Source organism: Bombus pyrosoma, linkage group LG11 (genome assembly GCF_014825855.1).
Source record: "Bombus pyrosoma isolate SC7728 linkage group LG11, ASM1482585v1, whole genome shotgun sequence".
Classification (NCBI taxonomy): domain Eukaryota; kingdom Metazoa; phylum Arthropoda; class Insecta; order Hymenoptera; family Apidae; genus Bombus; species Bombus pyrosoma.
In genome coordinates this window covers 7,357,514-7,369,728 of record NC_057780.1, presented here as the reverse complement: position 1 = coordinate 7,369,728, position 12,215 = coordinate 7,357,514, and the positions used below count along the sequence as shown (strand labels likewise).

Genomic DNA, 12,215 nt, shown 5'->3' with positions numbered 1-12,215 from the left:
TGACCTTACATAGCTATAAATGTTTCGAATAATCTCCATACGATTTCATAAACAGATCTCGACATTCATATATTAAAGCCTAGGGAAAACCGTTCGAAAATTGAGTTGTGAAAATCAATATTGAAGACAAGAAGGTTCTCGTTCTACACATGCGTGACAAGTTATGAATGTCTCAGATAGAGACAGAGACACTTCCTGTCTACCTCACAAGAACGAAAACTTTGTTGTCTTCCATGTTAATTTTTTACGACTCAATTTTCGGACGGTTTTCTCTGAAAAGGAAATTTCAACTTTGGTTTTAGTATATAAGAGTTGGGACCTGTTTATATGGTCGTGCTCCGTTATCCATACGTCTAGGGATTTTAGGTTTTTTATTTCTATTCCTTTGAATAAAATTATAATCTAGAACTGCAACTTAATTTTTATCTCCGTGCCACCTTGTGTTTATCGAAAGAAATGCAACAGAATAAGTATGTATAAATACACGTACTTTGTTGGGTATGTACGTGCGGTATGTGGTTATAACAATGAATTTGCTGCAGTCTCCTGTTGATAGGTAGTGTGGAGAAAGTGCGTGGTTGATGTTATAGTTTTTGAAAGTGTGTCGTCAGTCGATTCATGTTACAGTAATTGAATATTCAGAAAGAACGTAAATTAAAATTGGCAGGATGGTTGATATGAAAACTGAGGAAATAAACGGGGAAACTGAAACCCCGCAGAAGAGTGCGAAACAATTACAGAAGGAGGCGAAAAAACAGGCAAAATTGGACAAGTTCAAACAGAAACAGGAAAAGAAAGAAAGTGACAAAGCTCCAAAAGTAAAAGAAAAGAACGAAGTAAGATTATTAAAATCATTCACCTTCATCTATTTTCAATTATTAAGTTTCATATTATCCATATGGCCTTCTTTTTTCCGTTACGCAATTCGTAACCTTTTCGTTAACAAAAAAGTTTTGTTTCTGTTTTTAATTTTCAAAATGTTTTTACTTTTCAGAAAATTGAAAAGAAAAAAGAATGCAAAGAATCAGCTATATACATGGTAAATACACCTTTGGGAGATAAGAAAGATACTACATGTGCGATGCCTGATGCATACAGTCCAAAATATGTTGAGGCTGCATGGTATGCATGGTGGGAAAAGGAAGGTTTCTTTAAGCCAGAATATGGTGTATGTAACAGAAACATATTTTAATAAAGAATTAGCTAAAGCTTGCTTTCTTTGTCTCATTTTATAATTTTTATATGCAGAGAAAGAATATATTGCAATTAAATCCTAAAGGAAAGTTTGTCATGGTGATACCTCCTCCTAATGTAACTGGATTTCTTCATCTTGGACATGCTTTAACTAATGCTGTAGAAGATGCTATTACAAGATGGTAAAATAATGCCTGAACTGTAGTATATATTGTATAGAAATATGTAGTTGATTATGTAGAAATGTAAAACAATATAACTTGTTTTGCTCAAGTATTGTAATTTAATCATTTGTAGATAATAATCTTGTGCAAAAAATTTTTTTAATTTACAAGGAATCGTATGAAAGGACGTACAACACTGTGGAATCCAGGTTGCGATCATGCAGGTATTGCTACTCAAGTGGTGGTTGAAAAGAAACTTTGGAGAGAGGAAAAAAAGACACGTCATGATATAGGAAGAGAAAATTTCATAGAAAAAGTTTGGAAATGGAAAGAAGAGTATGTTTAAATAGATTATGTGTAATGTAAATATGTGGTACATCTATATATATTATACATTTTAGAAAAGGAAACAGAATTTACTTGCAGTTGAAGAAATTGGGAGGATCATTTGATTGGGACAGGGTTTGTTTTACTATGGATCCGAAATTATGTTATGCTGTTACAGAAGCATTTATAAGGTTGCATGATGAAGGTGTAATTTATAGAAGCAATAGATTAGTCAATTGGTCATGCACATTAAAAAGCGCTATATCCGATATAGAAGTAAATATCTTTGACCAAATACCAAATGACCATTAACTTTACGATTATTTCTTTCTGAATTTAACATTTGCCTTATGTAGGTTGATAAACTTGAATTAACTGGTCGGACATTGCTTTCAATTCCTGGATATCAAGAAAAAATAGAATTTGGAGTTTTAGTATTATTCGCCTATAAAGTGATAGGTTCTGAAGAGAAAATAATAGTAGCTACCACCCGTATTGAAACAATGCTTGGGGATACAGCTGTTGCTGTTCATCCAAAAGATACTAGATATGCTCATTTAATTGGAAAATATGTACAACATCCATTTTGTGACAGAAAGTTACCAATTATACCCGATGAATTTGTTGAAATGGAATTTGGAACAGGTCAGTAATACTGATCTAATAAGAAATCTTATTAAAACAATGTTAATTTAAAATTCTTTTTTTACAGGTGCTGTAAAGATTACACCAGCTCATGATCCTAATGATTATGAAGTGGGGAAGAGATATAATTTACCATTTATTACTATCTTCGACGATAACGGAAATATTATTGGAGATTATGGACAATTTACAGTATAAAATTATACATCATGTTTTATTTTTTGATTTAAAAATCAATTGGCATCTTTAACATGTTTTCTTTGTTCAGGGAATGAAACGATTCCATGCCAGAACAGCTATAATAAAAGAATTAACTGCAAGAAATTTGTTCATTGAAATCAAGGACAATCCTATGGTAGTGCCAATATGTAGTAGATCTAAAGACGTTGTTGAACCTTTGATGAAGCCTCAATGGTAGTTTAATAGTTACACATTTATAATCATTAAAACACATAATAGAATAAATTACATTTATCGTTTTTATTATTAGGTACGTAAAATGTAGTGAAATGGCCACAAAAGCAATGGACGCAGTGAAATCCGGTGAACTAAAAATTATTCCTGATCAGTACAAGAAAATTTGGTATCATTGGATGGAAAATATAAGAGATTGGTGTATATCTCGTCAATTATGGTGGGGTCATCGTATTCCTGCTTATTGTGTCAAAATAATTAATATACCCGAAAACATAAAGGTAATTGAAATGTCAAATTAAGTTTCTTTGCACTTATCATACAAATTCATATTCCTTAGTTAGATGATTATTGGGTGAGTGCACATTCGGAAAATGAAGCTAAGGAAAAAGCTGCAAAGCAGTTAGGTACAAATGTAGATAATATTATTATTGAGCAAGATCCTGACGTGCTGGATACATGGTTCTCTTCAGGTCTCTTTCCATTCTCGATATTTGGATGGCCAAATAAGGTATACGTACAAATGATTTCTTTCTTTAACTTACTTATATACTAGTTAATTTCATTGTTTAATATCAAAATAAAATAATTATACTTTAGACAGAAGAACTTGAAGCATTTTATCCTGGTACATTACTAGAAACTGGACATGATATTTTATTTTTCTGGGTGGCAAGGATGGTCTTTTTGGGTCAGAAGTTATTAGGGAAATTACCGTTTAGGTGCGTACATATTTTTATTCTTATATTTAATTTTTCATAATTATACATCTAAAAGAATGCTTTTACAGAGAAGTATATTTGCATGCTATGGTACGAGATGCTCATGGAAGGAAAATGAGCAAATCGTTGGGAAATGTTATAGATCCTATGGATGTGATTAATGGGATATCATTGGAGGTATACATTTTATCTACCATTTCTTTTTTTACTTTGGCGAGGTTATTTGTTAGCTAAATATTACTTTCATTTAGAATCTTCATAAACAACTGATGGATTCAAATTTGGATCCAAAAGAACTTAAATATGCTATAGAGGGACAAAAACGTGACTATCCACAAGGAATTCCTGAGTGTGGGACCGATGCTTTAAGGTTTGCACTTTGCGCTTACACCATGCAAGGTCGCGATATTAATCTTGATATTCTTCGCGTACAAGGATATCGATTTTTCTGTAATAAAATATGGAATGCGACGAAATTCTCTCTTATGTACCTAGACTCTAATTTCGATTATGATGAAGACGTTCAATCGGTAAAACTTAATTTTAACACTCTTAATCATAAAAGGTTTTCAAAATTGTTACCATTTTCTTTATTGTAGACAATTAATGATGTCCGCAATGATAACATGATAGGTGATAATGATTGGTATCAAAACACTTTAAAAGAAAACTGCGTGCAAGATGCGTTAAATAATTACTTGGCAGACTATCCTTATTTAGATGGATATAACCCTTCACAAATTGACACAAAAGTTCACCAATATTTTACCAGATTGGGTACTGATTTAAGAAACTATCCTCATTTACATCGTTGGTATAAACATGTGGCATCTTACAGTGAACAAGAACGATCTATGTTTCGTGTAGAAGAAGGTAAAATATTACCTCAGTGTGGTTGTAAAATACACGATCACAATAACAGTAGGAACCAGGTAAATAATATTCCAATAAATCAGTATAAAAAATCAATACACTTAGATAAAAATATCGATTTTTATATCATTAGCTACATTGTGAAACAAATATAGACTCTTGGATGCTCTCTCGTGTAAGTTGTGCAGTAAAAATCTGTGACGAAGCAATGGCACAATATGATTTTCCAACTGCCACTACTGCCTGCTATAATCTTTGGTTATATGATTTATGTGATGTTTACTTGGTTTGTATATAATTATATATTTAAGTTTCTTAATTCATAATTTTCTTATACAGTAAATTATTATATTATTAGTATGTATTACTATTTAGGAGTATTTGAAACCAGTCTTTCAAGGTAATAATAACAAGAGACAGTATGCAGCAAGAAGAGTCTTATTTAAGACACTAGATGTAGGATTGAGGTTGTTAAGTCCCTTCATGCCATTTATAACGGAAGAACTTTATCAACGTTTACCTCGCAAGAAGCAGCTTTATCCCAGTATTTGCGTTAGCCCATATCCAGAAGTATCAGAGGTATTAGCATATTTTTCGTTTCATTTGTCATAATTTTTTGTATATATAAAAGTATATGATTGTATGATCGATTTATAGTGTGATTGGAGAAACGAAGAAATAGAGAAAGACGTTGATTTTGCCAACAAAGTAATAAAGAATATTCGATCAGCGCGTGCAACGTATAACTTACCGAACAAAATAAAGACTGAAGCATTTCTTGTATGTAGTAGTAATAATTTGAAAGAAAAGCTTCTGGAATATAGATTATTGATAGAAACCCTTGCTTATTCTAAACTCAATTTGGAGGAACCACCAACAGGATGTGCTATCATTACTGTCACAGATAAAGTTCAAGTACATCTGCTATTGAAGGTAAAAATAATTATTATTACTAAGATAAATTAAAAGGCTAATGTTAATATATAGTAGTTGGGTGTAATTATAAAATTTGTACGTGTTCAAGGGTTTAATTGATCCAAAGAAAGAACTAGAGAAACTTAGCAAGAAGGAGGAGCAATTAATAGATACTATTCGTAAAACCAAACAAGCTATGGAAGTTCCTGATTATAACATTAAAGTACCATTCGATATACAAAATAATAACAAAGAAAAGCTGAAAAATAATGAAGGAGAATTGCAACGAATCACTGACGCGTTATTAGCGCTACGTGCAATGTAACACTTAAATTATTTAGGTGTCATAATTTCATTATCACATTACTTTCTTATTTATTAAATTATATTTTATCAAACGTCTGTTATTTTTATTTATCGATAAATACTTTTATAAATTAAAGTAGCATCTAGAGAGCAAAAAGATAGACTTATTTAGAAGATCAATTAGCAACTTTTTAAATTAGTATTTTATAAAATAAAATTAGCGATGTAGGAAGCGTGAATAATTCTAGCATTACAAAAGAAATTGCTTTTCATATTGATTTATTATAAAGCATTGCCAATAAATGCAATAACTATGAAATTTAGTATATTTAAAATCTAACAAGGGTGAGCTATTAATTTCAATAAAGGTACTTAATTTGTTCCGATCGATTATTCTTAGTAGATTTATAATTATCAGTCATGAACAAATGCAACTAATTTATGAAAACGATTAAGCTAAAGAAAAGTTTAATGAAATGATATGAATTATATGCATTACTCTATCAGTATTATCTGTCATCTTACTATAATTTTACAACGTAATTGTTATAACATTAATATACATAAATATTGTAAGAATTCATCTCAATAATATTAAATAATACTTCAAGTTGTAGCTGCATTTCATATTTCAATTAAACATATCGATTGAAACAAACTTCATAGCTAAATTTACAATTAAATCTGGAAAACTAATGACTTAGAAATTGCGCAAAATCAAATTCGAGAATATTGTAAATCTTATTCTGTCACTTTTCAATATAAAAAATGTATAAGGATATAGTATTACATTTGTGCTACAAAGCCAAATCCAAATTGTATTCCGTTTTACCTACTGGCTAGAGAATTATAATTCATTGAACTCTATTATCATTTTACTGTAAAACTCCTATTCACAACTATGTTCTTGTAGGCGTTCGATGATATTTATGTTTACATGAATAACAAAACAAGAAAACAGTATTAACATTATATATACAATTGTGATATGTGAATAGTAATTGAATTTATTACCTATTCAAATTTTGTCCAATTATTTTGTGACTTAATGGCAGGCCCTAAGCTGAACGTACTATCGATATTAATACTGCTTTCGGATGAGTTGCATATTGTAGAATTTCTCGATGGTGAATCACCATTACTTATACTAAATTTATTAAAATCCAAACCGTAGGCTTGCAACAGATCCAAATCGCCGGTATTATCGGAAGATTTTTGTGGCTTATCGTTACTTTTGTGCAATGGTTGGAAATAAGGATACAACGGGTTGCTAAGACCTTCGCCCATTTCAGGTATATGCAATGATTGAGTCATTTGTTTAGAACTCGCGAATTCTGATGATTTAGAAAGCAATGGGTCGAAGTCATCGTTGCTCGTTGTCGAATCTAATCTAATCAAATCTGGCACTTCAGGAGATTCCTATGAACAATAACAGAAATGTTTTGTTAAAAATAAAAATATCAGCTTATTCTTAGAGAAATATTATAGCATATATTATAAAAGAAAAAAGCTACACCTTTTTAGCAAAACAGAGGATTTCTTCATACAGGGAACGATAAATGCACAATATATGTTAAAATGCCTGTATAATGATTGTGAAAAAGTGACTATAGATTCACAAAACAAATAATGAATGATGATGTTTACCTTTGAATATGCAGAACAAGATGTACTACTGTATGCATGGGATGGAATGTGACAATTAACAGACAACGATGCATTTGTAGCTTGAAAGATGGGTGGTTGCAAATAGGAAGGCATAAACACTTTACTAGTATCAAAAGGATCATTTTCTTTCGGATAAAGATCAGAATCGTGATTTGGAAAAATATTGTCGGTATAAAACGTAGAGTTTTTTGTCGAATTTTCAAAATCATTTTTACATTGTTCTATATCAGCTTTTCGAGAATATAATGAAGTATTATATTTCATAAATTCAGTTGTATGAATCTTATGTGAAATGTTACTCGTTTGAACATTATCATTACATCTCTGTAAAGCGGGAAGTAATAATGATTTATCGGTTTCTTCTCGCGTTTTATTCGGTTTCGATCCTATAGCATCAAATGGAAACGTGCTATTATTTGCACTAATTTGAGAATTTGACATATCATTGGTATTTAGCAAAATATTTGATTGATCAACTGGACTAATCAAAGTGGTGGAATGTGGAGTACAGGATGTAGTTTTTGTGGAAGGAGTAACAGTTTGGTTTATGACAATTGTACTAGGTGGAGGGCCGTGCCGTATATGCCCACTCCATGCAGGTCTCAAGCTGTCTAAACTGCGCACTGGTTTCAACTGAAAGTGATGCATGAAACATTCTTATTAAAAAGAATGAATAAAAAAGTGTTTAATACGATTCTCTATATATATGAATAGTACATATATGCTATTTGATATTGCCATACATTCTTTATTTCACATGCACACTTAGATAATACTTCAAAACTATTTCTTTTTTGATTATGCTAAATAATAATTTTTCTCATAACATTTTAATATAATAGAAATCTACATGTTGTATTATTTTATATAATACATATTAAGATATCTAGAAATCATACATGCATGATTTACATATGAATATGTAATTACATGTAAATTATTATTATCACCCTAATTAATTCTATCAAGGATGATAATGAATCACAATCATTATCATACTATTGACATTGATCGCATACAGATATACATTACAGTAAGCAACGTTTTGCGATACATTAAAATTACACACAAGAACATTTTTACACCACTGAAGTTAAATGTTTTATATGAACTAGTGTTACCTTGATCATTGAAATATTCGCAAACTGCTTATTAGAAATTTCTACACATTTATAAATAGCTAATGGAAACTAAACATATACTCACCGTTCTATCAACGGGAGGTGTATTGGGAAATATCACATGACGGAGTTCTTGCATCAGATCAATATTCACTCTCTCTGGTGGAAAATCGGATTCTTCTGGAGAACTAGGACTTAGTGGCGAATACTGTTTCCTACTGTAATTTAAACAATGCATATTGGGTTTTGCAATAAATAATAAATATTGATATTACAAAGCAGAAACACATGAAACTATAGAAATAAACCTTGGATCGGCGAAATTACTGTTACGTATTCGAAGATCTTTTCTATAACTAGTAGTAGCTGTAAAACCATTTGGTGATTTTGGTGGAGATGTAAAATCGATAGGCCTTCTATCCGACGTAGGTGAACTAGGCGCTGATCTTGGTTGATGGAATCTCATACTAGCATCGTTTCTATTTGATCGTCCTGAGAATGTGTATAGAATTGATTGATATATCACCTAGTAAGTAAGGAAGTTTGTAAAATTTTGTCATACCTTTCCACTTTAATCCTTTATATGCTGTTTTCATATCCTTCCCTTTGTCTTTTACCTGCAAATATAATTTCTGTTAATAGTAACCGCAAAAAGGTAAAGAAAACTTAATAGAACTTTTATAGAAATTAATTTAGTTGATAAATAGTATAATATTAGAGCCATTGTGATTATTTTTATTGCACCGCTTTTGTTAGCAGTTATTTTTATACACACACACAAAGACGCGCGCGCGCGCACACACACACACACATAGTGAAAGAAATGATTAGTATAATTAATGAAAGAACACATAATCAAAGAAACTAATTTAATTTTTACACTAAACTTACTGATTTAACTGCATATTTTACAGCTGGATTGGCCTGGAATTGAAGGCAATCAAGAACACAAAATATGATTTGATTTCACGTATTTTAATTTGATAGCTGATCTCCGCAATGTCTTAAAAGAAAAATGAATGAAAGTAACACACCTTGTCTTTCACACTGCGGAAAAATGCAGAACTTTCCTTTCGCATAGCGTAAGTCCATTCTCGATATTGCTGCATAAATTTGCTACCAGATTTAGCAGAATAGCTGCAGGCCTCCATTTCAAATTCATCAGAAAAGCCAAGTCCCGAATTAAGCATATTCAGTCTTTCTTCTATAAACTAAAATTATTATCATTACTAAATTTATATGTTTCATTCAAAATCTTTTTGATAATCAAAGAAAAAAAATATCCATCTATACTTGTTGAAATATTTGTAGTTCCAACATTTTTCTTAAAAAAGGTTGCATCGACGATGGTCTGCTCTCCACAAATGCATTCTGATTGAACGTAATACTCTGCCCTTGCTCTAACGTTAATGCGTCCCTATAGCCAGCTGTTAATTGTACCAATGCTCGTAAAAATGCCCTTGACACACCGTCTCCGAGTAGGGCGGATCTATTACGTAATGCCTTTTTCAAATTTGTCACCTGGGACAAAGAAACTCTTTATTTTATTATTTAAGATGTGTTTCGATTCTTAAGAATAACTTTCTTATTCCACGAGTAAAGTCATATTTTTATACGAACTACATCCTGAGGCAAAGATTCCAAATCTTGAAACGGGGACTCTACGGTGTTAATGTCGGCGTCCAATATAACTACTTCTCCTAGATCACTTTTACGTACTCTCTAAAGAATATCATGAAAAATATTGAAGAATAAAGATGTAAATTATTTATTTTTATAATTAATAGAGATTATGCAAATACCTGAAGCGTTGGGGTGGGTACGCCGATCAAAAATGGCATCGGCGCCAATAAATAATCAATTAAAGACAATGGTAAAACTGGAATATATATATGTTGCCAAATCATAGGATAAATTAAGGCGTTACATGCTTGAACGCAAGCGCTTAATCTTGAAAGACGTTTTGAAGTGAAAATAATTCGACGCTCGTATAACATGGAAGCAAATATAATCATCATATTGTGGGCATCGACAGCACTATAATATTCGGTCAAGTTTCTCTAAAATCAAGAAGTTGTCATATATGCAGTTCTCAATTTAACCAGTTAACTGCAGAGTTTAGTTTTAAAAATCTCTTACAGAGTGCGTAATTAAAATCAAGCGAGTATCACACGAATATACACGTTGAACGCAGGACAAATGCTGCCATTATAAATTTTACGAAAAAAGTAAAGCAAAACGAGAAAGGACTACATTTTTACTCGATGAAAAATTAACAATTCATTGTTAAAAAAGGTATTGTTATTAAAAACTTAAAAATTGCCAAAAAATAATAAAATTCATAAACAACAAAAATTAAGGAAAAAATTTATGAAATTCAATCGGTTTCAGTGTGGTATTTTTCAAAGCAAGGTACCACACAAAGTGGCACTTCATAGGTCTAGCACCAGTAACGTGACTCCTTACGGAGTATAAGTACAGTATTTTACGGAGTAAAAACAATTTGAGGAATAGCTAATATATGCAGTGAAGTACACAAAACAATTTGGGAAATGGCTGATGCATTGGAGAAAATAATCAACTCAATTTATAAGAAGGCTTTTGGGATGAAGGGTATACACGTCGAATGCAGTTAACTGGTTAAATAATTCCCCCAAAACATTAAATCTAACTTCTCTTACTTACATTCTCAGGTATACTTGGTAATTGAAATTGTTTTGGACTTTGACAAACGAAATTCTAAAAATTATTAATAAAAATGGATAGTATGCAATATATAATAATATATCTCAGATATAAATCTATTAAATAATTTACCACTTTAGAATTTGGTACAGGAATAGAGATAGAACTACCAGGAATGGGTACTGGACTTTTATATACAGTTTCAAGAAATTTCCAAAGATCTTCTCCAGTGCCATTGCTCATTAAAGTTGCAATATTATTTAAAAGCCTGCTCACAAACAATAAATTACATATTTAATTACATATTATATATATTTATTATATGTTACATAAATATTTATCATATCATAAGCTATAAGTAGTTAGAATACTAACTTGTAAAATATTTCATGCCATGGTAGGACACTTAAAATTACTAATGCTGTATCTGTCTTAGGATCGTGTCTGCAAAATCCAAATGTCCATTTTGAATCTATACTAGTGAGTACAAATGAAAAATGTTGCACCATCAAACTGGAAATAAAATGCAAATATTATAATATTACATTATACTGACAACATATATTTACTTTAAACAGCTTTAAAAACTTACTTTTCAATCTCACATGGATAGGCAAATTTAGGGACAGATTTAAGTATCTCCTCATCTAAAAAAGTAGTTGGATACTTTTGCAGTATCCAAGGTGGTTTTTCTCCCAATGGTGCAGCTACCTCGCAGAAACATTCAAAAAGATGTTGCACATTGTCCCTAAAAATATCAATATATTGTTGTAATTACAATTCTGTGCATAAACTCAATCTGTTGATTGTGATACATAGAACATTGATTGAGAAACACATTTGGGTAATGTATTTCAAACAGGAGGTACTTTCACTTATTTTATGTATCATTATTGAAGGAGCAGCTCAATGGTATAATAAAACTATCAAGAAGAAAAATTGAACGTTTAAAACATCCGTCTAAAACGATGTCTTTTGGGAATAGTTAAAAATAAAGAATGTACTTACCTCAATCTGGAACCCATGATAACAGTGAAAAAAAAATAAGTACTTTGTATTCTCTTGACGTCTATACGTCATTGTACGTACTACATGACAGCAACGCATTCCATTTACGTAAATTTTAATGGTATTGCACGACTCGCGATCACGTTGCGTTCTATTTTTCTAAATATACAGTG

General features: G+C 31.1%; 2 protein-coding genes across 4 annotated transcripts; one reads left to right on the top strand and one right to left on the bottom strand.

Moving 5' to 3' along the window:
• Positions 1 to 189: 189 nt before the first annotated feature.
• LOC122572959 (valine--tRNA ligase) lies at positions 190 to 5,652 on the top strand. Its single transcript, XM_043738731.1, has 18 exons — positions 190 to 836; positions 995 to 1,168; positions 1,249 to 1,376; positions 1,530 to 1,694; positions 1,760 to 1,961; positions 2,042 to 2,330; positions 2,398 to 2,522; positions 2,599 to 2,744; positions 2,821 to 3,025; positions 3,085 to 3,255; positions 3,345 to 3,466; positions 3,535 to 3,643; positions 3,718 to 3,996; positions 4,066 to 4,398; positions 4,473 to 4,625; positions 4,715 to 4,918; positions 4,997 to 5,272; positions 5,364 to 5,652. The coding sequence occupies exons 1-18, from the start codon at positions 669 to 671 to the stop codon at positions 5,577 to 5,579; spliced, it is 3,465 nt and encodes a 1,154-aa protein (XP_043594666.1). The 5' UTR covers positions 190 to 668; the 3' UTR covers positions 5,580 to 5,652.
• Positions 5,653 to 5,822: 170 nt separating this feature from the next.
• LOC122572960 (DENN domain-containing protein 1B) lies at positions 5,823 to 12,185 on the bottom strand. 3 transcript variants are annotated; one of them, XM_043738734.1, is made up of 15 exons: positions 12,043 to 12,074; positions 11,627 to 11,782; positions 11,410 to 11,547; positions 11,167 to 11,302; positions 11,035 to 11,088; positions 10,152 to 10,409; positions 9,970 to 10,071; positions 9,643 to 9,870; positions 9,384 to 9,560; positions 9,241 to 9,273; positions 8,912 to 8,966; positions 8,658 to 8,841; positions 8,435 to 8,567; positions 7,208 to 7,861; positions 5,823 to 6,979 (listed from the first exon to the last, which is right to left on the bottom strand). In XM_043738734.1, the coding sequence occupies exons 1-15, from the start codon at positions 12,057 to 12,059 to the stop codon at positions 6,575 to 6,577; spliced, it is 2,730 nt and encodes a 909-aa protein (XP_043594669.1). In that variant the 5' UTR covers positions 12,060 to 12,074; the 3' UTR covers positions 5,823 to 6,574. The 3 variants fall into 3 exon arrangements, with proteins under 3 accessions (XP_043594669.1, XP_043594667.1, XP_043594668.1); XM_043738732.1 differs by lacking the exon at positions 7,208 to 7,861 and having other exon boundaries at positions 12,043 to 12,185; XM_043738733.1 differs by lacking the exons at positions 7,208 to 7,861; positions 9,241 to 9,273 and having other exon boundaries at positions 12,043 to 12,185.
• Positions 12,186 to 12,215: the final 30 nt, after the last annotated feature.

What these genes read in the sequence shown, in the direction of transcription:
- LOC122572960 (XM_043738734.1), bottom strand. An exon ending in TACCCACCCCAACGCTTCAG is followed by an intron (nt 10,072 to 10,151) that starts GTATTTGCATAA and finishes GATATTCTTTAG; the next exon opens with AGAGTACGTAAAAGTGATCT. An exon ending in AGTAATTTCGCCGATCCAAG is followed by an intron (nt 8,568 to 8,657) that starts GTTTATTTCTAT and finishes TTTAAATTACAG; the next exon opens with TAGGAAACAGTATTCGCCAC.
- LOC122572959 (XM_043738731.1), top strand. Translation starts at nt 669, where the DNA reads ATGGTTGATATGAAAACTGAGGAAATAAACGGGGAAACTGAAACCCCG. An exon ending in GAGATTATGGACAATTTACA is followed by an intron (nt 2,523 to 2,598) that starts GTATAAAATTAT and finishes TTCTTTGTTCAG; the next exon opens with GGAATGAAACGATTCCATGC. An exon ending in CCTTTGATGAAGCCTCAATG is followed by an intron (nt 2,745 to 2,820) that starts GTAGTTTAATAG and finishes TTTTATTATTAG; the next exon opens with GTACGTAAAATGTAGTGAAA.